The sequence below is a fragment of the Prinia subflava genome, chromosome 6, assembly GCF_021018805.1.
Source record: "Prinia subflava isolate CZ2003 ecotype Zambia chromosome 6, Cam_Psub_1.2, whole genome shotgun sequence".
Lineage (NCBI taxonomy): Eukaryota > Metazoa > Chordata > Aves > Passeriformes > Cisticolidae > Prinia > Prinia subflava.
Genome location: NC_086252.1, coordinates 32,840,779 through 32,867,343, shown reverse-complemented (window position 1 = coordinate 32,867,343; position 26,565 = coordinate 32,840,779). Strand labels below are relative to the sequence as shown.

At 41.5% G+C, this 26,565-nt stretch overlaps 1 protein-coding gene and 1 long non-coding RNA gene across 7 annotated transcripts in view; one reads left to right on the top strand and one right to left on the bottom strand.

The window, feature by feature from the left end:
* Nucleotides 1-26,565, bottom strand: part of R3HDM1 (R3H domain containing 1) — a 77,823-nt gene that overhangs the window by 15,470 nt on the left and 35,788 nt on the right. For 3 of the 6 annotated variants that reach the window (XM_063400969.1, XM_063400970.1, XM_063400974.1), the window contains exons 4-18: nucleotides 26,424-26,465; nucleotides 25,886-25,975; nucleotides 20,514-20,628; nucleotides 18,370-18,448; nucleotides 16,831-16,890; nucleotides 16,609-16,749; nucleotides 14,032-14,140; nucleotides 13,844-13,939; nucleotides 12,517-12,554; nucleotides 12,385-12,435; nucleotides 12,000-12,226; nucleotides 9,217-9,474; nucleotides 6,555-6,709; nucleotides 2,086-2,337; nucleotides 1,520-1,640 (exon numbers count right to left, since the gene is read on the bottom strand). In XM_063400969.1, coding sequence (XP_063257039.1) covers nucleotides 1,520-1,640; nucleotides 2,086-2,337; nucleotides 6,555-6,709; nucleotides 9,217-9,474; nucleotides 12,000-12,226; nucleotides 12,385-12,435; nucleotides 12,517-12,554; nucleotides 13,844-13,939; nucleotides 14,032-14,140; nucleotides 16,609-16,749; nucleotides 16,831-16,890; nucleotides 18,370-18,448; nucleotides 20,514-20,628; nucleotides 25,886-25,975; nucleotides 26,424-26,465 — 1,834 coding nt within the window. The remainder of the gene's footprint in view (nucleotides 1-1,519; nucleotides 1,641-2,085; nucleotides 2,338-6,554; nucleotides 6,710-9,216; nucleotides 9,475-11,999; nucleotides 12,227-12,384; nucleotides 12,436-12,516; nucleotides 12,555-13,843; nucleotides 13,940-14,031; nucleotides 14,141-16,608; nucleotides 16,750-16,830; nucleotides 16,891-18,369; nucleotides 18,449-20,513; nucleotides 20,629-25,885; nucleotides 25,976-26,423; nucleotides 26,466-26,565) is intronic. The other 3 variants (XM_063400975.1, XM_063400971.1, XM_063400976.1) reach the window with 3 other exon arrangements.
* LOC134552366 (uncharacterized) lies at nucleotides 2,282-17,579 on the top strand. The gene is made up of 4 exons (XR_010080844.1): nucleotides 2,282-2,414; nucleotides 3,088-3,202; nucleotides 15,021-15,149; nucleotides 17,109-17,579. It is a non-coding gene; the product is annotated as an uncharacterized LOC134552366 (long non-coding RNA).

The window sequence follows — 26,565 nt, the reverse complement described above, 5'->3', positions numbered from 1 at the left end:
GAGTGCAGGTACAGGGCACACGATGATCAAAGCAGCTGAGCAGCTGTCTGCACTGCCTGCTTAGTTCATTTCTTGCAGGACACAGAGGGAGTTCACCTGCTGACACTTTTCACCTACAGGCAGTGAAATTCAGATCAGATATAAAGAGCCAAAAATACAGAAGAAAGGAACTTACCCAGTAGCAACCAGTTCATCCCTTTGCACCTTATTACCCCATGCGTTCCAATTCAGACTGGTTTGTTTGGGTACAAATGTACACTGAGCTGTCTGAGTTGGGGAGTTTGCGTGCTACTCCCCACAGTGGGAATTAATTCCCTTGAGCCTCAGACTTTTTGCTATTAAGTAGTGTGGGTATTAAAAATTCTGAGGAAGGAAAGCAGGTTGTGTAATACAGTTGGGTAACACATCTCTAACACCGGTGGATAACACAAGTTGCAAAACTAAGTAATTTTTCCTTTGAAAAAAAAGAAAAAATCTTTGCGAACTGAACCCTGAATAACTCCATTAAGTGTTGCTACTGTTGGAGCACTTCCTAGAAGAAGTGCTGAAGAGGAGCCATCCCTCTTACATGCTGCTTCATAGGACATAAATAAATCCAGCAAATATTTGTAAAAGCTGATCTTCCTTCCTGTTTCTGTAGAGCAACATATAGCTGGGAGCAGGGGAAGGAATTAAAAAGACCCTCCTGAAGGAAACCCAGAGGGATGTTATGTATTCAACTAAAAGCTGGTATAAAAGCCTGATCTTTAAGGATCTCTGCCTCCAAACATCACTAGTTACTTCTGAAAGTTTTGACCATGAGTCAAGATATTACTGAGAAGTCAATTTGTTTCAGGAACACAGAGCTTATTGAAGTAGTCATAACAATATTTAGAAGCACATATTGTCAGAATAATGGTAGTCTACAGTTAAAATCTGTAAGGAAAAAAGACAAGAAAGGAAGGAGATAGACACGAAGCTTGCTGACATTCAAAGAAGGGTACCTCAGACAGGTGAAAAGTCTTTACTAACATAGGTAACCACATACATCTCATTATATATTCCATCCAATACCCTGATACCTTTAATCATAGGACAGAAAGACAGAGTAAAACAGTATCACCAATATCTTCTGCACAGCACTCTTTTCATGACACAGTATCTAAGATTAAGATCTTTACCTGAGAATTTTCAGTTAAGGTACACCTCTTTAATGTTGCATCATTCAAAGGTACTAATTTATCTTACTTTGCAAGTTAATCAAGTTATTAGTTACTAAGTTAAAAAATTTTTAAATTATTAACTTTTGAATTTTAAAAACCCTATAATTAAAGTTACAGCATGAGCCACTCAAAAGAATGGCTTGAATCCCAAGTTTTATGCACAAGTGCCTCACATTTTCCACCTTAGGCTAATTACACTTTGTATTCTACATTGGATCCTCTATTTTATTTGAAATTTTCCAGCAAAGTAAGTTTAAAATGACGAAGTGTGAGCAAAGCCACCCAAATCGTTCTAACGCTGAAAGAGCTGAACACACCTGTCTGCTGGCCGGGCTGCGGCAGGGCCTGGCTCTGCTGCGGGCTGTAGTGCACGGACACGGGGCGGTACTGCTGGCTGGAGTGCGGGTACTGCGGGGGGGTACAGTAACACGGTGGCATCTGCAAGGGACAACCACAGGGTCACCGCCTGCAGGCAGCTGCAGACAAGGCAGGCAGCTACAGGCACAATCCGTAAAACAAACATGCAAGATTTACTGAAAGGTGCAAGGGATGGTAAATAATTCAGTGATTCAAAAATCCCTTATACTACGTAAATTCCCTCTGTAAGAGTCCATTTCAACTTTCCTTGTCGAAGCAACAATCTCCAATTTCCCCAAGAGGCATCTGAGAGACAAGAAAACTGTGAGTTTTAGCAGCCGTAAGTAAATAGGAAAACCTTTGTGATTGTTGCTCCTCAAGTAAACTGAAATCATCCATTACAAAACACACACCCAGGCAAGACCCCACCCCAGAACAGCAGCAGGGCTGCAGTTCCGCAGGGAGCCGCAGACAGCGCAGGGTCAGTTTATCCCTGCAGCTCTGGAGGCCGCAGGAGGCGCGGTACCTGTGGCACGGGCTGCTGCACGTATCCCTGCTGCGGCAGCACGGGCTGCCCCACGGGGTGCGCGGGGCCCGAGAAGGCGGGGCCGGGCTGCGCTGCGGGCGCTGCGGGCGCGGCTGTCAGGATGTAGCCGGGCTGCTGCGGGGGCTGCAGCACCACGCCGGGCTGGAACAGCGCCGCGCCGGGCTCGGCGCCCTCGGCCGGGGGCTGCCGCGCCAGGCTCAGGTGGCTGAACTGCGATCCCAGGTTGTCTGGCTGCAGGCGTGGGAAAAACAGGAAAAACTACATTTGCAAACGCACGTTCGAGGAACAAGAAATAGCCAAATACCTCAGTAAGTTTCAGACAGCACGTCTCACATTACTGGGCAGCAGCAACAGCAGCCAAAGAACAACAGCAAAGAATATGGAACAGTAACAATTATCTTCAGGGCTGACAGCAGGAGAGAACATCTATGTTCAGACTTCACTCTTTTCACTGCAAATATTCTGCCTTTTGGATTACATCTGTCTTTATCAACTTATTGTGAGAATTCATTTGTCAAAAAGAAAGTTCAGTATTTGTGTCACTAACATTTTCTGACTGGACTCCAAAACTCGAGTGCAAACATCTAACCCCAGTTAAAATAGCAGGATGCATTAGAGTTGCTGAAGTGAAGTTCTGTTTGTAAGAGTTTAACATAACGAGGTTCCAATCCTGAGTTAAAAGGTACATTCCTTTAGCTGAGTTATTATCCTGTATGTGAAGTTTAATTATCTTTTCATCTGAAACCAAGTAACCACAGGGAGAAATGTGTTGCAGTGGTTACCCTCTAGCTGTGTTTTATTAACATCTGAAGGGATGCCACTGATTGCACTCAGCACTGCAGGGTGCTGTGGAATCTGGAACTTCTGTTACTGTAACCTCAAACTTCTTTTCTTAACAAGCAATTCAGCCTCAAATGAGCAACATCCTGGAAATTAAAAGTGATCACTAACTAGTATTGCCTTTCTTTTTTTGCTAAACAGGAAGATTTGGTTCATACTTGGTTCAAAGTGGACTCTCCAAACATAGAGAACATTAAAACTATTTCAAGACCAATTGGTCCTAAATCATCCTGAAGATAGGAATTAATCAAGAAAAGTAAGTGCAAGCTCCATTTTTTACTGATTAGCTTCATTCACGTTTTATGAAGTTATGATTTTTTTAGTTTCCAGGCTAAAGATATTATTAATTACTGCCGGAAATACGATTTTGCACCTAAAACTTAATTTAGTGTAACTTTAGCATGTATTTAGTACATCTTAAAAAGCCTTATTTTCATTAGATAATAATCTCACTTTGCTGTTTCATTCCTTAATGAAATGAAAGTGCCTATTAAATGCAACTATAATGCTTTTCTGCATTGGATTTTACATTCTGCCTTTCCAAATTCTGAGTTTGAAGAGGTTGAGATACTGCATGTGAGTTTATCTTAGCTCTAAATAAGTCTGAAGGATAAACCCAAACCACACCACACTGATTTCTGCCACCCTACCAGTGTAAGTAAAACCTGACCCGGTCACTTTGTCCTGCAGTGACAAGTATGGTACAAGCAGGATTCAGCCCTGGAACACGGCATTCCCAGTAGGTGGAGAGAGCACACTCTTCGTGCCAACTACAGAGGTGTTACACTTGGATTACAGTCCAACACCATCAATCCTTTTCATTACATTACCATCAGCAGGAATGAATTTTTGAAACTGCCAGGGCACTTAGGATTGGAACCCTACTGCTTCTTCCCAGACTCAGCTTCACTCCCACATCTTCTACCTTCTCCTCCAAGTATCACAAGGGATGGAGAATGGGGCTTGTGACTGGTTCCCAGTCATGTCTCTACTGCTTCTTCTGCCTCACTCTTCTGCTCCAGCATGGGGTCCCACCCATGGGATACCATCCTCCCCAAACCTCTTCAATGCAGGTTCTTCCCAAGGGCTGAAGTCCTCAGGAGTGGAGTGCCCCAGTGTGGATCCTAGCAGAAAACCTGCTCCTGAAGGGCTCCTCTCCCTGGGCTACAGCTCCTGCCAGGAGCCCGCTGCTGAAGGCTCCAGCTTCCTTCAGAGCACCTGTGGGATACTCCAAGGGCTGCAGGGTGGGTATCTACTCCACCATGGTCCTTCATGGGCTTCACAGCAACAATCTGCTTCACAAGAATCCTCTCCCCAGGCTGCAGGCTCTGCTCTGTACCTGGAGCACCTCCTTGCTTTCCTCCCTCACACCCTTTTCCAAGCACATTCAGAGGTGCCACCAGAGTGAACGAGTGACTCAGCCTGGGCTGTGCAGTCAGCCCTGGAGCTGCCTGAACTGAGCTCTAACGTGGGGCAGCTCCCAGTCTCTTCTCCCAGAAGCCATCCCTGCAGCTCCTGCTCCAAACCCTTGCCACATAAACTCAACACAAACATGCACTCAGTAGAGAATCAGAGCAGACTTTGACCTGGACTCCAGATTCTCCCTTGGGCAACAACTCTCCTTTACTAAGCTTCAGTTTCACTTTGTGTGGCTTTTCTTTTTTCCCGGTTTTTGACAGACTAAGATATTTTATTTCCAGCTTCTATTTATTAAACAATAGATACTAGAGAAGTGGGAGTGTTTAAAGTTCTAGCAAAGAGGCTACAAAAAGGTAAGCAGAAAAAATCAGAGGTGATCCCTCGGAATGTATTAAGGGTCAGCAGAGGAGTGAGCAGACAAGGAAACAGTAAGAAACAACGGAAAGAGGTTAATGCAGAGGCATAAAAAGGTACTGACTGGCTAATGAAACAGCACTGAAAAACTTCCTTTACAAAGGGAAAGGGAAATAATGTATCTCACAGTATGGAGCTATACAGATATAGCCATAATTGCACATATTCCTGCTGAATGTGAAGTGTTCCCATCTCAGGCACTCAGTGCTGTGCCCTGAACTGAGAGCCAGTCACTACCCTGGTGCCACACAGCACCCCAGGAGCCAGCAAAGGGCAGCAGGCAGAGATGAGCCCGTGCAGAGAGAGAAGAGAAGGTGTAATACCACAGAGTATTGCTGTGCAGAGGAGGCTGGCAGGAGCGGGGGTGGGTACGACACTGCAGAGTACTGGACAGGCTGGGAGGAAGGCTGCAGAGCCCGCAGAGGCTGCAGAAATAACAGGGTTATGAACAAGGTTAACACCAGAGTAAGGGAAGTGAAAACAAGTCTTTTGAAACAGAGAAAAGCCAATGTGCTCCAGAAGAGCAACTCGCTCCACTCTCAGAAACAGAATGGCTACTTCTTTTTTTTCTTAAGCTTAAGACTGCATAGAATAAAAACAGAAGTAACCCTGAATATGAGTCTCCCAAAGACATCCATTGCTTTATTTGTTATGCATTATATTAGCTATGTCAGCAAACTGTTTTATTTAACATTTACTGTTACCTTCAGAGAGACTCAAAAACTCCACATGCATTTTAAACACAAGCTCTTTCAAAGCATCTAAAAGCAGAATGAATTTACTACTGCCCATGGATTCAAACCTACTACTCTCATTTATTCAACAGTACTAAAGTGTTTTCTCTAGATACATTATCATAGCTCATAATATTTCAGGCAGGTTTAATTCCGTTGAGAAGGCAATAAGAGAATTAGCACAGAATTTGTTAAGAAAATGGCAAATATTACATACACACTTCTGTGAACTAGAAAGAGTACGAGCCCTTTTTCAAAACAGACCAGCTCTACTGTGGCATACCCAGCTATCTGAACAGGTTTAAACAGGGAAAACAAACAAACAAAGGTAAAAGGTTTCAATGATGTTCTATAAATAACTTTTCAATAAAATTTAAGAACCATCTGAAAATACCACTGGAGACTACAGCCAGTACCTTGGTGCCTGAAACAGGGGCTGTGGAGAGGAAGAACTCTCCCTTCTCCCCATACGTTTTGCTTTTCCCCTTCTAGGGCTGGGGCAGTCTTTAATCCAGCCTCTTTGACTAAACTCTTGTACAGAACAAGGATAAAATACATCCTGTATTCATGTGTGTGGTTTTGTGAGCAGAACAGGCTGAAGTGCTACTCATGAGATGTTCATGCTGTACCAGTCCTGAGCTACTCCTTCTGTGCCGTGACTCCTGCTTGTGCTGTACAGCCCAAGAATTCATCTGGCTGAGAAACAACCCTAACACAAGAAACCCAAGGTTCCAGTTGGATTAACTCTCTTCCCAGCTGCCAGCTACATTGCTCTTAATGCCTGGGTAACGCTACAGTGGATTAGGGATGAAGGCAGAACCTCTTGTTCTCGCTAACAGAATATTTCCATACTAAAATTCCTCAGTATTTTTAAGACAAGGCTGCCTACCATGCTCAGATACGAGCAGAGCTGCTAGTTCTGAGGACTGGAGGAGAAAGCCCAGTCACGCTGATGTGTGTGACTGTTTCACACACGCACTGCACAGTAAATACCCCCTCCCCTGTCCCGCGGCGCCCCGAGCACGCATTTGACAAGTGCACCTGTGAGAGGACGGGGCTGGCTCCGGGCTGGTGCGGGGCGGGGCTGGGCAGGGCTGGCTGAGGCGCGGCTCCAGGCACTTGTGTCCTGCCAGGCTGCGCAGGCAGCGGGGGGCTGTACACAACCGGAGAGCCGTCGGGATTGAGGAACGGCTGACCTGCCGGGACACAACACACACACCCAGCTGCACCACCCGCATGGGGGACACACAGATGCACTGACAGCAGGCAGAACGAGCAAAGTAACAACACTGAAAAGTAACTGAGGTCACACCGGTTTATATGACAGATCCATGCCAAATGCCCACAACTATAACAGCAATGACTACATGCAGCTAAAACTCAAAATGTTTAAGCTAAACAAAGATGCCCCAGTCTTTACGCAGCAAACACACAAATATTTCTTATATCCTACTCATCTTGAAACTTGATTTTTAATCTAGTAGACTGAATATGACAGGAGTAATAAAGGAAAACACTACTAAAATACTGTTTTAAGGATCTTTTAAAAATTCATCTCCTTTAATCAATTTGAAAACCAATCAGAACACAGGAGAGCTTAAAGGCAAATATTTTTTAAAACTATATAAAGCAATAGCTGCCCTGTTATTCCCATGACTGCTAATGAGATTTACTGATAAAGGACTCTTTTCCCCTATTCGTAGATTAATTGGCTTTTAGTTTTCAAAATAAATAACACAGAAGTATTCTCCTATTTAATAATTTGCAATTTCAATATTACAGCAATGTGCCAATGAAAAAGAACTGAAAAATAAATTCCATAGAAGTAAATTATTAAAAAAAAAACCCTCAGTGATTTCTTTTTCTGCCTGGGTTGGAAAAAACCAAAACAAATCAAAGGAGCAACAGCCTGGCTGGCAAGGACCTGTGCCTACCTGCTCAGAGTCCTGCACTGGCTTATTCTGATGCTTACAGGGCCCAATACTAATGTAAATTTTTCTCTCCTCTGATTTAAAGATATTCTTGTCCGTTCCAGAAAGATTTAAACTGAGCCTAAAGCCTTTGTGCCCTGTCAAAGCAGACTAATGCTCCTTCAGACTCCTTGGTTCCTTCATACCTTAATGCAACTGCCCAACATAAAGAGTGTTTCTCAGTTACTGAGAAAGGACTGAGCAATTCAGGGCACACACAAAGGGAGCACAAACAATCTTGCAAAAGTAAGCTACAGCAGCTAGACTGCAGCTCATCAGGGGATACTCAACTGAGCTTAACAGATTTCTCTTTAACACAAGAATTGGGAATGTTCGTATCAACAGGGGCTCAGATTCTCTTATTTCCTTCTACCACTTCCTGCTCACCACCAGAGCTTCACTTATTTCTTGGAGTGGCTGGGTAAGAACTGTCTCTCCCTAATTACCAGGGCACAGAATCCTCTGTCAGAAACTCTGAGGAACAGCCTCCCCTTTGGCTGGCATTGGAACGATAAAGCCAGAGGAACAATTACAGAATACAATGATTTGAGTACACTGGAAATCAAAGTTCATCTGCACCTAAATGTTCCTTGTTCTCAAAGTGTTCTTTGTCTTCCATAAGAAGCTCATTAGACATTAATATAATTACAATAGACTACTTATGAACTTAGCTCTAAGATGACAAATACATTCTCCTCCAAATCCAATGGCTATCTATGAAAATTAGGTCCTACAGCAACTCATTTGTAACCAAATTTTTAGCAATTGATTCATATTAGGGAAAAAGAGAAATTTATCTATTTCAATGTTATATGTTCTAGTTAAAAAAAAATTTACTACATGATCATTTTAACAACCCCAGTGAGAAACATTTTGCTTCAAACATCATGTGCAGTCATATTCAAACATAATCATGTTGCTCTATAGAACGATGGTAAATATATCCTGAAGAATTTTCTTTTCTACAACGAAACCAAATCATTATACTAAAATTAAAAAATATAATTTAAATCTAAAATTATCATCTTTTACATAAAAGGTAAATTAAAATTTTCAGAATTTCCTAAGTTCTACGAGAAGTAAAAGCTTGCCCAGAGAATATTATTTAATCCATACAAGTTTATTACAGATCTCCTCGCACCTACATTATGCAGTATCAATTTCCTACTACTTACTAAAATATACCAGTATTGGCCAATTAGTGATTTAATCCCATTTTGAAGTGACAAGGAAAAGTTTAGAAATAGCACTTCATCCTGTGCTTCTTTCTTTCACTTGTATTAACTCAGCCTTGAGCATAGAGATGTGAGTATATTGCATCAAAAAATGAAGGATGAAAAGTTCTTTCAAGTCAATATAAATCCTTTCTCAGGCTCCCCCCCTCACTAAAACTGGAAAAGACATTTTCCTCTCCCAAAAAAAAGCTGAAACAATTAAGTTATTCTGTGTTCTAGATAGTAAATCATATGATTTTCATATTTTGTGCAAGTCACCCATTAGAATTTTACACGTAGGTTAAAACTTCTAGAGAAAACCATGTGAGTTTACTCATTCCTTTGATCCTCCAGTCATGCTTCCTTGTTTAAGTGCACTGAACGAATACAACCACATTAAAAAACAAAGAGAAAAATAAAGGACAAAGCACAATACTGACATGAAGTCTTATGCAAACACTCGTGCATTTTTTAGCAAGTTCCCCAGTGTAACACAGACAGCCCCAAGCATGTACCAACCTGTTTGAGGGTTGACCAGCACACTGCCAGGCGGGATGCCCGCTGCTTCCAAGGGAAGCAGAAAGAAGCTGCTGCTAGCAGCAGGTGCCACTTGCCCGCTCGTGCCACCATCAAAGGAAAGAGAGTTACTAGAGCTGACAGTTGGGTACACGGCAGGCGTGCCAGGAGAGGGCTGGCTTAGAGCTGGCACGGGAAGAGGCTGCTGGCTGTGAGAGAGAGAACCCGTGGAGGACCCTACACTACTAGAAGACTCTGAACCTAGGAAAGGAGTAACGAGAAATTGGTTTTACCTGGAGACAGTGACAGCATGCTCACTTTAAAATATACACTTGTAAGTGCTCACCCTGAAAGCTCAGCATTAAGCACGTTATTCAACAGCAGCCTTGTCAATGCATTCCCCCTCCATCTCCCCTGAAACACCAGTACAAGGCCCCTTCTGTGAACCAAGGGTCAGTTCAGCACTGCTTTGCACTGCAAAGTGAGGCTTTCATATCCAGCTCTGGTTTTCTGGTCAGAAAATGCCTATCTGTGCCTCCAGAATTCGTGGAAGTGATTGGTCATTACTCCAGAATGGTGGACTGGATGCACTGAGACTGAACTGCCAGCCCCAGCTCCTGCAGCTGTGTAGGGAATGCAGGGCTGTGATGTCCCTGTGCATTCACCAGCTAAAGCCTTGTGCCCTGCACACACAGCCTGCAAGCAAGCAAGGACCAGTTTCTTTCCACTGCTGGGGGTCAGATCTTCTATGACTCACTCCTGGACAATTTGCACTACACTAAAACCCTCAACACTATTTGATTCCTCTGACAATCTGCAGGTAGAAATCAAGAATACGGCAAGAAAAAATGACAGCAATATGGTAGCTTTAGCCTGGCTTTATGCAACAATCCAAATTGCAAATGAACTTTGAAATAGCCAATTGAAATCAGTAATCATTTTACAGATATGAATTACCGTAAACATTGCAAGGCAGTGGAGAACCAGACCCTGAGCTTCCTGCAAGCCAAGGCATGCAGCTAAAAGAAACACTCCAAAAATCCAGTATGGAGAGGTCTGTGGAACTGCTGTTCCCAGGTCACTCTGCACCTGGAGCTTTAGGTACAGTTTAGAAAGACTTAAGAAGTGTATGATACTTGCAATACTTGGAAACAGCATATAGCTGTTTAAATTTACAAACTCCTCATTAGCAGCCTCTATACAATCTAGAAGAAAAAGCACTGATGGAATTTATGCAATGTGTGAAGTTACTTTGCAGTCTTCCATAAAAGTTGCTAATTGTAACCCTTCTACTTGTGCTTAAAGAGAGCATAGCTTGAAGCATTGGCCTTTTTTATTGGTGAATGAAATGAAAACAAAGCTATTAATTGTAAACTGGGTGAGACAGCACATCCCAGCTCTATAAAACCATCATTGCCTGAGTGGAGTTACTTGGATTTGTTTCCAACTGTATTCACTTCTAGATTATGCAGAGAGGTGAGGCTGAAGCCAATTACAGCCATGAAGGATGGGAACAAACCCAGGCTCAACACGTGCCAAATCACCACAAGCTGGAACTGCATGAAGCAACAGCCATCATCAAGGTGGGCATTCCAAACCTGGAACGTCCAAACTCTCAGAATGCCAAAATAAATCTTCCAGCAAAAATTTCAAGAATCCATTTATGTTTTTGAAACTTAGCCAGCAAAGATTTCTAAGATTTTTACTGTCCAGTTGCAGTCTCTTTTCAACTGTGCCAAATTGCACCACTACACTGCTCAATGGACTAACTCTGAATGATGGCACAATTTTACAGCAGAAGTACCTTGAAATGGTTTGGGTTTTTTTATACAAACATATAATGGACAAACAGAATTTGTTACTGTTTTACTGCATTCAGATATAGCAGTGTGGCCATTTACCTAAAAGGTAGTGGTGATCTAAGGAAAAGCAAAAAATTTGAAAATAGATCCTCATTAGAAAGCAGCTTTATAAATAAGATCCAATAAGAAGCCAATATTAATAAGGCAAGCAATTATATTCTGCTTTTTTACAGTTCTACTTCAAATTCTGAAGCAGCTCACCAGTAACCCACCCATGGATTACAAACCTCAGAATTCTCCACAGATTAGTAACTGGATCAAATGATGTTGGCATTTAAAATACAAATATTCTCTAAATTTCATTTTTGACCCACAGAAGATTTATTCCCATATTTTCTGAGATTTTGTTTTCACATTAATTACAAGTTAACACCCTTTGAAATCCTGACTCTCGAATATTTTCCCCCAACATTTTTGAATTTTAAAATTGAACAATACACTTTGTTTCACTGACATAATTTCTCAGTATCTAAAAATTCAGTAAGCATTTTAGCCATATTCATTTTAATGTAACAAAAGAGAACACAATAAAAATAACTACTAATTCATAGGCTCTAATGGTATTGTATCTGAGCTAGAAGGATAGCAGTGCACAGTTTCCTAAGACCATGCAATGCAGCTTTGCCCCACTAGAACCAAAGAGCTGAATTCCAAGTATTTCATATAAAAAAATTCTGGTAAAAGCATTTTCAAACCCTCTGCATGAGATGAAAGGCATTGAACTTCAAGCCATCTACAATGCATTTGAAAATTCTCCTTCCAAAGGCGGAAGTGTTCAGCCCCAGCTCTAGGGCCAGGTCTGCGGATGTTCAGTGCGTGCAGCCCCTGGGGAATGCACTGCGGAGGGAACGGACACACGGAGCCGCCCCACCCCAACACCAGCCTAGCCCAGCCCAGCCCGGAGCCCGCCCCGAGGCTGAGTACCTGTCTTGGACAGCCTGCCCGTGCTCTTGCTGCTGCCGGAGCTGTCCCCGCGGCTCAGCACGCTGATGCCGCTGAAGCTGCTGGCCTTGGTGACGGCGGGCCGCAGGTTGCGCAGGGAGCTGTCGGAGTCGGTGCTGCTCCAGGGCCGCGGCTCGCAGCACCGCAGCTCCGTCTCCGTGCTGCTCTGGTGGCTGTTGGCCGAGCGCCCCGACGCCTCCTTGTTGATTCTGCAAGTCACAAACGGGACTTTTAGCACAAGCGGCACTTGTAAAGGAAGGGAAAAGAAAAAAAAAAAAAAAAAAACCTAAACAAAAAACAAGAAAGCAAAGACAAATGCATGCAGAAGACTTTGGGGTTTGTTCTTTTAAAAGAAAGCATCAAATACCTAAGTATCTGTCGTCTTTGTTGTGTACTATTAGTTTCTTCCTCCTGGATTCTGTTGACATTTAATAAGACAGCTTAATATTTATTAAGAAAATAGGAAAACAAAACAGAATTAAACAGCAAATTCTCTTACCTTTTATCAGTGAAATAATTCTCTTGGGAACACAGGGACTGAGGGGCAAAGAAGTGCAGAAATTAATATGAATGGCATTTAGAACCCCGACTACAAAGCACTCAGCAATCCTGAGTCTTCTGCATTACACACACACTCCTACAGCACCCTCTCTAAATTAAGCTGCCTGAAAAACTTGACCTCTTGGTGAATAATTTCCATGAAGAAACAAGACAATATAAAAAGGCCCATGAGCAGGAAATCAAAGTTAGCATGAGGGTAGTTCAAATGCTGCTCAGTTGGTTTCTATCAGAGTTTTTCTGAAGTTCTTCCCTTGGGCTTTTGGTGCCTTCTGTCCCTTGCAGCTGGTGTGTGATGCCAGGGCTGTCACACACCTGAGCTGCCGTGTGTTCTGCTGGCACCAGGGGGAGAGGCCACTGCTGCTGCACTGCCCTGGGCATGTGTGGCTGTGCTACAGAGCACACACAGCAGGACCAAAAAGGCTGCTCCACATTCAAATTACGTTGTCCTTGACTGTGACTCCCAACATCTGGCACAAAGCTTCTAAGAGTGTAATACATGGTAAATTAAGATGCAAAAGGAAAATGTAATTTTATATCCAAAAGTCCATTCTTTTTGTTTGTAACTAAGGTGAACAAAAAAAGTAAATTAGCCTCTCAAGAGCTCATTACTCTCTTCAAAATCTGGTTTTGGATGTACAACAGTCATAAATAAATGTCAGAAGTGGATTATTAAAAGTAATTTTTAAAGACTTATTTGTTTTGCTTTACTCAATATAATCACTACTTGCAATTGAACTGTAGCCTACAATGTTGTCCTGCAAGGTTATCTCCAGTCAGGAGATCAGACTGAGAGATTCCTGACAGGAATTTCATATATGGGACCTCAAATCATTTTACTGTGAACATTCATCATGTGGTTGCTATAGATACAAGCAAGAAAAGAAAAGAGGGGTTTTTGGTTTTTAATTTGCTTAGGATTTTTCTTCTTTCAATTATTGCTCTGAGCAACTGAAATGACTGCAGCAGCAAAACTCTAACTTAAATTGCAGTGAGGGGCGAAACAATGCAAAGGGGGAAAATGCACTGCACTAGGTAATGCCAGAGAACACTCCTCAATAATTCTTGGGTTGTTTGAGTTTCATAGAGCAGTGATAAGGGAAGACAGAAGATTCTCAGTAACAGCAATATCATTTAAAACTCACTCAGGCCACACTCTTATCTGCTCAGTGTCACTCAGAAGCAGAAAGTTTCCTGGAAAGCCACCTGTGCATGTATGTGTGTGAAGGGTTCACAGAAAACAGTGCCAGATTGGTTTTGATACATACATCTTGTGCAAATATCCTTTCTCTAGCTCTCTGATATTCTTCTTCACGTTCTTCTATGGATTTACTTCTTCTGTCATCTTTTAATCGTATTCTCATCTAAATTAAGTGGTACAGCGTCAATTTACACAGGAAAACAGCAAGAATGCACAAACACAGCAAGTGGCAGGAGTAAGCCATGTGTGCTTTACCTGGTTGTCATCTTTGTCTAAACTAGAGTTATCTCTCTTAAGGATGTACCGCTTCTGGAAGTCATCGCTCTTCTCATCCTTTATATGCTCACAAAACTTTTGGTCAGGTCTGAGAAAAGTTGTTACAAAGAAAACATTTATGGTTTCGTAAGCGTGCTGTACACACAGTGGAACAAACTGAAATATATTCAAGAGTCATTTAAAATACACTTGATAGTCTAACTGAAATAATAGATTTTGGCTGTCTGGGCAGTGGAAAAGATGAGGTGCACCCCTGACAAGTCCTGTCCTGAGGCACAACAAACCTGCTTTTAAAAACCTCTTCCTGCTTCAAAGCTTTTGCTGCAACTCCCAGTTAAGGTGGGAAGCAAACCACATGCCCTTGGGGAATCAGAAGTGCTTTTGAATCCCAACTGGTGCCATGCAATGGATATTGGGCATGCATGGAAGTGAAGACAGGTGTTTGCTGCTACAGCTGCAATACCTCAGAGTTCATTTCAAGGGAAAACAGAAGAAAGAAGGTAGAGGAGGAAGCACTGAAACTTAGAAACTTCTAAAACAAAATTAAGTAGAAATGATTAAGAGAAGAACAGTACAATGCAGGCAAGCAAGAGCTTCACACAGTCATATGGAGAGAGTGAAGCAACAGATTATAAATATTGCTTCGGTATTTTATCTACTTTGTGAAAGAAAAAGTGGTATTTTGCAAACCCTTGTTATTAAAGAGATACCAAGTACCTGAATAATAAAACTACTGCTATCATAAGAGAAGAGCTCAGACAATCAGGAAATATTTGTCTAATAGAGGACAGAATAAATGTAAGCTCTTCTCTATTTCTGTTATTTATCATTACCTAAGACTCCCGGATGGAGTGAGGGGAGCCTGTTCTATGAAACAGCCAGCCCTGCCTGTTGGGTACTGGATGCCCAAAGATAATTAGCAGGCATTTCAGAGAACCTTTAGACTGTCTTACCTCTTTCTTTTAAAGGTCTCTGAATTTACTGCCCTGCAATCACCAACTCCCACTCCACTGAGACGTGCCAGTGTGCACTGGGTGGTTGATGTCAGCAACATCCCTGCTCGGCGAGGGAGCCGCGAACCTGCCTATGAGGAAAAGGTAAGTTGGGCTTTGTTCCACATGGAGCAGATCTCCAAGGTTTTCCTTCTAAATTCTTATTTTACATCCAAAACGATTTAAAATAAGAATATTAAAAGCATCAAGAATCTTTATGTCTGCAGGTTAGATGAAATGCCTGCTAATTAGTAACTACACCTACAGGGGCTTCCAGAGGCCACAAGCTACTTAAATATGGTCTAAAAAAATTTAAAAAGCATAAAAATGAAATAATCTTTTATTGGTTTTTATTCCACAGATGAAATACTAGACTGAAGCTTCAGTCTAAAGATGATGGTAGATGCAAAGGCAACAGATTTGAAATGTTTGGCTTTCTAGTTCAATTTAGATATAGATTGTACAGCCAAAGCAAAAACACATACATAAGTAATACAAGTATTCAACATATACTTAGGCTCTATATATATTTCTAAAGCTTCTGAGGAGAAGCTATTTACTTAAGTGAAATTTCAGTATGGCATATCATTTCAGTCCTACTGACTCTAAAATAGGGTGGATAACTAGATTTTTTTTCTCCAAAGCTTTTAAGAGTGTACCTAGAGACTGAGATTAGGATGCAGGCACTGTAAACTCCTGTTTTCCTGTTCAAGACCAAAAAAAATGGTGCCAGGCAAATGCTCAAAGTTAAAACTAGAAACAAGATGGCATAAATACATCAACACATTAGACCTTTGTCTTTTTGAGAGAGAATGAGGAGACAGAGCAAGTGCAGAGGACAGAGAGAACAGCTGGGTCCCTTGAATGAAAACCTCAATTCTGCCCAGGTTTCAGAGTTGCTGTGGCTCCAGTGCCACCTTCTCTGCAATATGGATTTTCCTGGGGTTTCTCCAAGAACTCCCCCACTCTCAAATTAAACAGCACCATGGCTTGTTAACTTGGTTGACATTTCCACCGATGTCTGTCTTCCCCGCTATGTTTATTTGTATGGCCATGAGAGATCTGTAAGCAACATTATTCCAACAGAAGAACTTCAACTGCTGAATTTTCCCAGTAGAATTTTACAATACAAAACACAAAGTTGTGCAAGTCCCCTCCCTTTACCAAATCAGAAATGACCCCGTTCTAAGATAAGAACTGGCTCTGCTATCCAGAAGAAACACAGAATGCACTTTGTACACTTTACTGGTGTAAATCTTCGAACAAATAAACAGTTGCTATAAAGTCATAAATCACAGAAACAAAGTTAGCAATGCATCTCTGCCAGAAAAGCAACAAAAATTCTTAACTGAAGAGATAACATCCTTCTTTCCCCAAAAGAATTCAAACCTGAAACAGATCACATTATTACACAGCAGGAACATGAACAGTAAAGAGCTCTCAGCTAACTCTCCTTGATGCCTGCTCCCAGTGAGGAGACCTCACCTCCTGCAGCATCACTGCCTCACAGATCCCAGGTGTTAGAGCTACGCATCAAAAGGGTTTTCCAAGCTTTGACACTTACATTCTGGTATTGCTAGTTTTATTTACTATGACTGACTTCCCACTCTGGTCCACGTTGTGCTCTAATCCAAAGTAAGCAGCTACCCTGTGCAACAGCATTCTATGGTAAGATGTCATTGGGGGAAACTTTTTTCTTGGTACTCTGGAAGAAAGGAATAGTAGCTTTATTAAATAAACAGGAACACTCTTGAATTCTTTTTTCCTATGAGAGTACAGTACTTACTCATTATTACCAATGAAATCTAAAATTTCCTGTTCTAATTTCAGCAGCATCATTCTGTCCCTGAAAATAAAAACACAGCAACTCACATATGAGACACTCCAATAACTGCAGTTGTATTCATCTTAAGAATACACAGATCAGAGCTGTGATCAAGGGATGACAGCAGACTGGAAATGGGACCAGCAAGTGTCAAATGCAGAATTGTTAGGGCAAAGTATTCTTTTTTTTTGCTATTTTGTATTGACCCTGCCTAGTGAAACATGCTGTTTTGCTCTCAGATATCAGAGTACACAGATCCTCCAAGAAGTCCCTGCCCAGGAGGCTCAGCAGGAAGTGCAGTCATGGAGAAGACAGGCTCCAGGAGGAAAAGCAGTGCTGAGGGTGTTCCTTGTTGTTGGTGTGGGCAGGGAGATGTGCAGAGGCCTCAGCTGGCCCTTGGATTGTGAAGCACATCAGGGGATCACTGAGAAAGTGATGGGGCACATCAACAACCAAGGGCTTAAAGCTGGCACCTGTGGCAATGTGCTGACATCTTAGAAAGGCAAAAAAGCTAAAACTCAAGGTGGCAGAAAGGAACGCTGTTCTTGAAACTGCTTGCACTGGTTCTAATAAACTATTAAAACGCAATGAAATCCAGTGATGCACAGTTCATAATCTGGGCACATCAAGTAACTGAGCTTCCCAGTCACTGCATGGAAACCCATGGAGATCTTCACCTTCTTATTTCCACTGGGTTCAAACAGGAACCACCTAAGGGTCTTACAGAGGTCTGTGCTTTCTAATTTTACTCTACAGGACTTTGGCTTTGGCCATATTATGGCTTAAGTCCCATTTTTTCTGAATAAAATGGAATCCAAATAAATTATCACATTGGAAGTCTTACCTATAATATGAATGAGTAACAAACAGCACTAAAACAGCTTTTGTGGCAAAGCACAATTGCACCAAGTTAATTTCTTGCATTGTACTACAGCCACAAAACCCCAGTGAGGGAAAGAACAAACAAGACAGGGACAGACTGCAAACCTCAGAGCAACAGAACCAGATCAGCTGGGTTGCTAACAAATGATGGACTTGGATTAGGTCAGATTTGGTTTCTGATGTGCAGAATGAAAATCTCTAACTACAGTTATATGGTAGAGCTTAAAAAATGCCTTTATCTATAAATTCAGTGCAAGACAGATTAGAGTCAGAGAAGGCAGTCTGGTCTCTAACAAGCAGGGGCTAAGACAGTGCAAGGTTTAGACACAACGTACTGAAGCCCATTCAGGGAGAGACCTGCACATAGACTGAACACATCATTTGCATATTAAGCATTAAAAACATTTTAAACCACTTCAATGTCCTGAACCTCTGCTCAAAAAGCAAACCAATTACAGTGGTGTTTTAGAGAGTCTGTGCACCAGAATCTCACCCTGAATAACTGACATGGAGGGTTAGACATTTAAGGGGGGGGGGACCACAAAAAAACAGGTAGTGTGACACCTCAGGCAACAAGAAGAAAGAAAAGCAAATAAAGTTGACATTACTGATTCTTACCTGGGATTGTTTTTTAATGTATTTACTAAAAATTCATGAAGATCTATACCAGTGGAATCTGTATACTCCTGGCTGGAATCTAAGGGTGAGGGAGAAGAGAGCAAAATTACACTCTGAGAAGAAGAATCTGTTTTCCAATTATTGCTGAACATACTACATATGGATCCATATTACATAACCATTAAGTACATTATTGCCAAAATTAAATGCTTCCAGTTTCCAAGAAAAAGTCAAAAACAAACCAGAAAACCCACCACCACCCACTATCCCCTAATTCAAGTGCAATACAGAAGCAGAAGTTTCAGTAACACCGCTGTTAACAACTGGCTGTATGCTGTGAGGCAGGTGATCACCCTGAGAGACCTGACTGTCATCAGCCTGCCACATTTCCTCACTATCCCACACTGCAGTCTGTGTACACATCTATGGAGCAGCCCATCTACTCAAATACTGGTGTTGCCCAAAGAAATTTTGTAATTCAGAATGTAACAGTTTAATCTTCACAAGGTGGTGCCTTGCATTGCTAAAAAATCCTTGTTCTGTTGGGCTCTGTTTGCACAACATCATGTTTAGATGTTTTCAAAAAGATGTCTCAACCTTCTACCTCCTTTCAGGTTTTAGTGAAAGAAAGTATTTAGTTACATACTGTCCCCTAAAATCTGTCCCTGAAAGGAATGATTTAACCCCAAATCTTCCCTTACATGAGCACCTTCACATTTCAGGTACTAGGATTCAAACCAACAGGTGATGGAACAGTATTTTTGGAACTAGGTATCATCCAAGAACTACTTATGTGCTAATCTAGTCTCAACTTAGTCAAACTTATGCCCAGGTCCCAGCTCTTCCAGCTGCTCAGAGATTTTAAGTGAAACCAAGCAAGCCTGAGCATTTATGGTTTGGAATTACTTTTGATTCTGAAGAGGAGAAGCCAAAAAAAGGCTATCCCTGGTAAAAATGTCAGGATTCAATAATTATTTACTTCAATTTTTCTAATTTGCAAGTGAGCAATGATTTAGTTGTAATTACTAGAAGTGACGCTAAAATTCCACAATTTTCTATTTTGGCAGATCCTATATTGAGAAGTAATTACCCTTCAGAGGGGAGAGTGGCTGAATCCAAAACTGCCACCTCTTCCACAGGCATTCTGTCACTTTGCTCTCAACCCCCCCTCATTACCTGTTGGGTATTTGGGGGTGGTGTTTAAGGCATCATTTCAAAGACTGAGATTTATAAATGCAGGTTAAGTTCTCCATCCCAGTGCTTTTTGTTTCACTGATACCTGGCTGGCAGGTGGGACCAGCTGCACTGAAATTCCACGTGAGGAATGCTGTATGGAATTGTGGGACATGAGATGGACAAGTGCCACTTGTCCCAAAAAGCATTCCAGCTCTCAAGGTATTTCCTATACTCTGAGCTAAGATACCTAGGTAAACATGCTGCATATTTAAAGCAAGAGCTGTAAAATGATTTGCCACCTTAAATTCATGAAGTCTTCTACCTGTAGGAGGCATTAGGCAGCACAGACAAAAACTGCTTTATGGCATTGATTTCACAAGTCTCTTTCACATTAAAACCCAAACATTTTCAGCACATGGACTGTAACTATAATCCAGAATGCAGGAATATTTAAGTGAAAACACAATACTTGTCCTTTTTATTTATGTAGGTCTAGCCTTACTCCAGAACTTTTAATGAAAAATTCTAGATAAAATCAAAAGTAAAATAAACAAAGGCGAACACTGGTGCCTGTTGAATGAGGATCAGAAGTACAAAGGCAGCTGTGCCACTCTCACTTCAGTTTTACAACAAAGCCCAGGAACAAGACAGGAGCTTCCACTGACTCGTAAAGTCAGCTTAAAGAAAACTTGGGCACAACTGAGACAACACAGCTGCTTTTTTATGCTGCTCTGCACAAGAGAGAAAGGAAAAGTATTTGGTGGAGTTTGATGAAGTCTCTAAAGCTCTCTCTCCTCAAGGACCAATTCCCTCTCTAGCTCAAAGGTGTCTGATCTATTTGCTTCATTTGCAAAAAAAATTTAAAAATAAAGCAATGTTTATGCAATGAAGACCTGGAAGCAGAACTGTATTTTCATATGTTCTTTATCTATAGAGTATATTGAAAAGCACAAGGAGACATAGCAAACCTCTTGATAACATTTTTCTGGACAGTTTATCACTGGATTTTTCCTTTTCTGATTCATCTTTAGCAGGTTTTTCCTCTTTTTCAAAAGACTGTGACAACTGGATCTGAATTTTCTCCTGTCAAAAGGTAAAAATCAGTCACCACAGAAATTATTTCAAACAATACCTGTAGGAGAACTGTTCTGTACTACATTACCTGCAAAATAATAAAGTAACAACAAAAAAATTGTTTACATATTCTTTCTGATTCCACATGTGCTCCATGTGACCACACAATGAAATTATTTATCAGTAAATCAGAAAACACAGAGAAGGAATAGAAAGTACCACAGACATTTTAGAATTTACACACACTTCCAGGCACTGAATGCTACTGCAAAATGAATTCAAAGTATCTTACTCCATCCATATAAGAAAATATTCTGGTTTTTCAGATGCACAAATTTTACACTGTCTCTATATTTTTAAGTCACATCTCATTCACAACGACTTTTTTCTCCCCATTCCTCTCAGTTCTTTATGGTAAAAGCTTCTTTCAAGTTTTGATTTTGTTCATACCAAGAAAAAAAAATATTTTTGAGACAGACCAGCATTTCCAGATCCACAAAAGAAGGGAAATATTTACAGTACAATATATCAAGGCAAAGTTTGCAGATCTGTCATCAAGGCTTAGTTTCATAACTTCCTGTGTATTTTGAGAGAGAAGCTTTGTGTGCAATCACCTCAAAATCCACGGTTTTGTACCAGTAGGTGAACTATTATAAAACCTGTTTCTCAAACACAGCAAAAAGTTTCCCTCTGAAATTAGTGACATAATGGTTCCCTAAATACCCTGGGCAGTGCAAGACTGCAGTTTGTTCTTCATGCCCCTGCAGTGTTTCAGGAGGTTGTCAGTGAGGACCAACACATTTCAGACAGCCAGAGCTGAGAGTTCAGCAGCAATGGAGTCAGCCTGCCTAAGGGACTCCCGTGGGGGCAGTGGCCAAGTCCTCTCAGAGCCAGACTCCCCTGTCACCTTTTAACTCCCTCCAATGTCAGTTCTGCTCCCCTAGAAGCCAACTGAGCCTCCACAGCATGTCCCCATTCCTGATTCCATCTAACCCTTCCCAATCCAGAGAACTGCCCCTCATGCACTCCTCCCTATCCCTCCTCTGCCCTGCACCCTAATGCTCTCCCACACAAGTCCCCACTCTTCCCTCAAACCTGTTCTTACCCATATCCAGGCTCTTCCTCTAAGCTCTGCTCTTGTGTCATTACACAGCCTTGATCTCACCGTGGAAAGCAGCCAGAGTTAAATTTAGCCAGGATCCACCAGGCTGGAGCCTGTTCACGTGCCCAGCCCGCAGCCACTCCTGCCTGTGCCGCACGGCGCGAGCCCTGCGCCCCCCAGGCTGTGCTCCAACAGCAGTTCCCGTCTGCAGCTTGGGGAAAACAACTCTTTCAAAGGAGGGAAAAATGGGCACTGAGAGTTTTACCAGCTCTCCCTTTCATGATGACTTTTCCCATACTAAATGTTCCAAATAAACTTCCTAATTCATGAACACCCACTGAACAGCATCTCAGTGTGAATGAAGACTTCTCAGCTTTGGACAGGATCTATAACCACATCTGATAAATACCATTCCCAGACACCAGCAAGGAACTCTCTCATCTGATTCTTTCCTAGTCCTGAGAATTCACTTGACTACAAACCTTAAGGAGTTCAGAACAAGTCTTTGCATTCCTTGCCTCATAAATCTGTGTGTAATTCAAATGAGCAATTTATTTGTCACTACAAAATGCACTACACTCACCATTCACTGAGTAGCTTTGTAACCTTTATTTGAGAAAAAAATGTTTCTGTTCTATTAAGAAATGATTCCTCACTTGGATTCACCAATGTGTTATCCTCCATGTTACAATAACACTCTACAAAACTATCAGTAAATTAGGAAAATTTTCACAGTCTGATGTTTTTTCACTAGAAAAGTGACTGCAACTTCTAAACTAATTCCAAGCAACGCACACAGCAATAGTTTAGTCAAAGGATCTCAGCAAGTAATCATTTTCATACTTCCTTCCCCAACAAGAGCTAAAAAAAGGAATCACCATCTGAACAGCCAGTTCTGCTACTACCACCAGCTCTACTTCAAAGTGTGATACACCAGAACGGGGTACCAAAGGGCACTTTCTTGTGATTTCATGCTATAAAAACTGTAGCATCTAATTAAATATGACCTACTTGACTGGAAAGCTGCCGAAAAATCTTTTAACTTCTCTTCCCCTATAAAACTCTCTTAATCCCACCCTGTTTGCAGCAGGTCTGTGCTGGTAGTGGGGCTGAACACACTCCTTGTGCTAACTCTGACCACCCATCCCAAGCCCTCATTGTAGAAGAGGAAATTGTCACCAAATTTTGATTAAACAAGAAAAAGCCACTGCCAGCTTAACACACTTGGGGAAAAGGTAAGAATATTTCTCGAAGGCCTATATGCTGAGGTTGGGCTTTTTACCAGAAAAACCAACATAAATCAAGAGAAACTAACATTACAGCCCCTTGCCTTCTCCCCACTCCCTCTCCATTGGGTTACTTTGCTTGCAAAGCTCAACCTTTTGAAGGTTTATTTGTTACTCATAATAATAACTGTCATTCATATGAAAACAGCTCTTCCTTAAAAAGGGCTGAACTGGATCACCCTTTGCTAGTGCTTGTACTTTGTATTGGAACATGGAGTCAGAACAACCTGATGTTTACACAAATGATGGCAAGAGAATACAGAGTTAGCATTACAAAGATAAAAGATCAAACATATCATAGTTATGTTCTTCCTCTTACAAGAAATTTGTAAGCTCATACTTTCACAGCACCTTTTAGTAAAGGGCTGCCAGTGCTTTTTAACAAGGATTAAAAATACGCAAGGCTCTTATCTAGGTTTCTCAGGAATAAGTAGTATCTTGCTTCATGTTGCAATTGAAAGTAGAAACATAGATCAGAAAATAAATGGATCTGCTTGAGACAATTTCTTTGGTCTGTCACCCTCTTCCACCACAGCCTTCTGAGGAGAAGCAGCCAGTGGTGTCTTGCTAAATGCCTCCTGCACCAACCTGCATCAGGAATTTCACCCTGCTGGAGCTGCTGGTGTGAAGGAGTGACTCATGAATAGTCACACACAAGACCATGGAGTTATTCCCAAACTCACACCACTCCCTAGTTAAGTACATATATTTTCCATCCTATCAAGACTAACAATTTCTAATAATTGAAAATTGTGATTCTTCAAATATCACCAGCAACATTATCCTGAATTTAATTAGTCCTCTGTCTGAAAATCCATTTTAAGTATTAACACTAAACTGGAAGCCACTTTTTAGTTGCAATCACGGATACAAGAGAGCAGTGACTCTTCCAGGAAGGGGAAGCATCAAAGGTGATTCTCCTGCTGGCAGGGCCACCTGCCCAAGGCAGGCTCCTCCTTCTCTGAGCCACTGGACCTCCCACACATCCCAAGCACAATTAATGCTTCAGAGTACAGGGCTGGAGGCACATTAATCCCAGCTGCAGCACCTGACTGAAGAGCTCTTCCCCGCCTTCCACAGATAGTTTGGGAAAGGAGGCAAAATGGGTGAAGAAATTGCCTGAGTTGTTACAGAGGGTGATGGGAGACCTGTGCCCCACAGGAACCGTGCACTCCAGCATCAGAACTTGTGACAGATTCCCACTTCTAACTCTCCAACACATTTCTCCACCCTCCAGAGAAGAACTAAATTTGTCTCACAATCATTTCTCTGCACAGCTATTGGGATTCATAAGCTATTTCTTCTACATTACTGCTTCCAAAGAAAACTCACAGCTAGTGCTGATTTTGTTCTTACAGCAATCTGCTTTGTGGTGTTCCTTTTGTACAAACTTACATTATCACACAATTCAGTTCATTCTGCAGAACCAGCCTTGACACCCCTCCTGCTGCTGCAAGATTCCTTTTAAGGATTCCTTTTAAGAGCCACCTGGCAGCAGAGAGCCAGGGACAGATTCCCAGAGGACTTGGCCATAAATGCCACCTTTTAAGTGTCTGACTTCAAGCCACTCAACACCTGGTCTTGCATAGTGCTGGAGGTTAGAAAATCCTAATGCATCTTATATTGGAAATACACCATGGATGATCATGCCACCAAATCAGGCTTCTGTCTTCTTGTCATTTGCTACAGTGACTGAGAAAGTTAAACCCCAGTGCTTCAGACTGAACAACTCGGCCTGACCAGATCTCTCAGTTTATTTTGTTATCTTAAGGGAAACATTACAAAAGGTTGTAAATCATTGTAAGCATCAATAGCTCTTCTATTGGCTTTTCATCTTTTACTCTGCAACCTATTTCAAACTATGACTTCCCATGATTTTCATCATGGTAGCAGGCCCAGTTTCTGAATTCTTCTAGTCAACACTTCAAATTCTGGTATATTAGTGAAAGCCTACAAAAATACTCTTTTTTTATTTTTCCAAAGGAATAACCTCCCCCAAACCTAGGTACTGTTTCAATCTCAAAAAACTTTAATTAGCTTGACAAAAACCTACATGAGCTCTCAACGTCCATCTTTCCTCAGAACGGAATTACCCCCTCTCCAGCAAAACCCCTTCACACCCTGCTTTCTCCTGCTCCCTTCTAAACCAAAGTGAGACTTTTCACAAAAGCAGTTTAGAAGCTTTTCAATAACAGCAAAGGCCCATTTCTGCTTTGATAGGCATGAACAAAACCAGCATTTTGATGGCCCTCACTCGTGCACAGAACTAAAGCCAGCAGTAGGGTTTTGCTCTGAAAATACAGACTGGTATGGAGGTAAAGTCAGGAAACTTGGATTTTGTTTAAATTCTCTAAAGTAACTTTACATATTCTGTTCAGCATGTAGGAACTTCTGTATGTGTGTTCCATAATTTGAATAGATTAATTCAGACATGGCTCAGGTAGGTGTTACAGAGTTACCAGCAATTGGGACTAACATGCAGGAATTCAGTTACAACACCAGAAATCACAACTGTTTCCATTTTCAAAATACATGAAGCCAGTAAATTAGGCTCCATACTAATCACAATGTTTCTGTCCTACTAATTGCAAACAGCACTCAAGCAGTTTAAGAGTCCCTCAAGTGCACTGCTGGACTAAAAAGTTAAAAGAACTGACAAATCCCCTCTTTCTGTCCACAGGTATCAACCATACAGTTCAGAAAAACAAAGCAGCAAATTCTGCTCCTGTTATTATCACCTCCTATTAGATCAGTATTCAAAAAAAAAAAAAATTAAAACCACATGGTGTCCACATATTTAAAGAATACCGAACAGATTTTCTTTTGAACAACAAGTTACTTGAAATTGTTCCAGAAACTTCAGTAAGGTGATTTTTACCTGCAGGTCCTGTGATATTTCAGCTGTGGGAGGTGGTAGATATTCTTCACATACAGCAAGGCTCCGAACTAACTTTAACTTTGTGTTTGACTAAAGGAAAGTATGTAAAATTAAAATCTATGGCTTATAAAAGATAATATAAATATACCATAAGCCGTTAGTTTTTTTTCATTCATTATATGAAAAACAAAATGACTGAAAACTGCATTTTTAATGTTTTCAATAGAATAATTAATTCCCTTTAGGATGAAAATACCCAAGCAATTGCAGCTTTTGAAGGCACTACCAGCACAATAGAGCACATCTAAAGAAAAATAAATAAAATGTTGGGAAAGTGTTTCTCTCCGTAACAATAAAAAGCCACCAAAAATATAAAGGCAAATCACAAAAGCAGACAACTAGGCAAGACAAAAATCCAACAGAATAAAACAAAGCTACAATGCCAAAAAATAAAACTAAAGGCACTTTCCACAAAGTAACAAAGCTGCACCAAGCATGAAGGGCTCCCTTCGCATGCCAGCACGCCGGGCTACCGTACCTTGGACCTTTTGGCCGTCTGTCCAAAGGACTGCGCTGGCCGCTGGCGACAGGCACAACAGAGAAGGTTACATTAACTCAGTGGCACAAGTTTGTTAATGCAAAAGTCTGTACAAGAGAAAGCTTTGACAGTTAGCACTGAC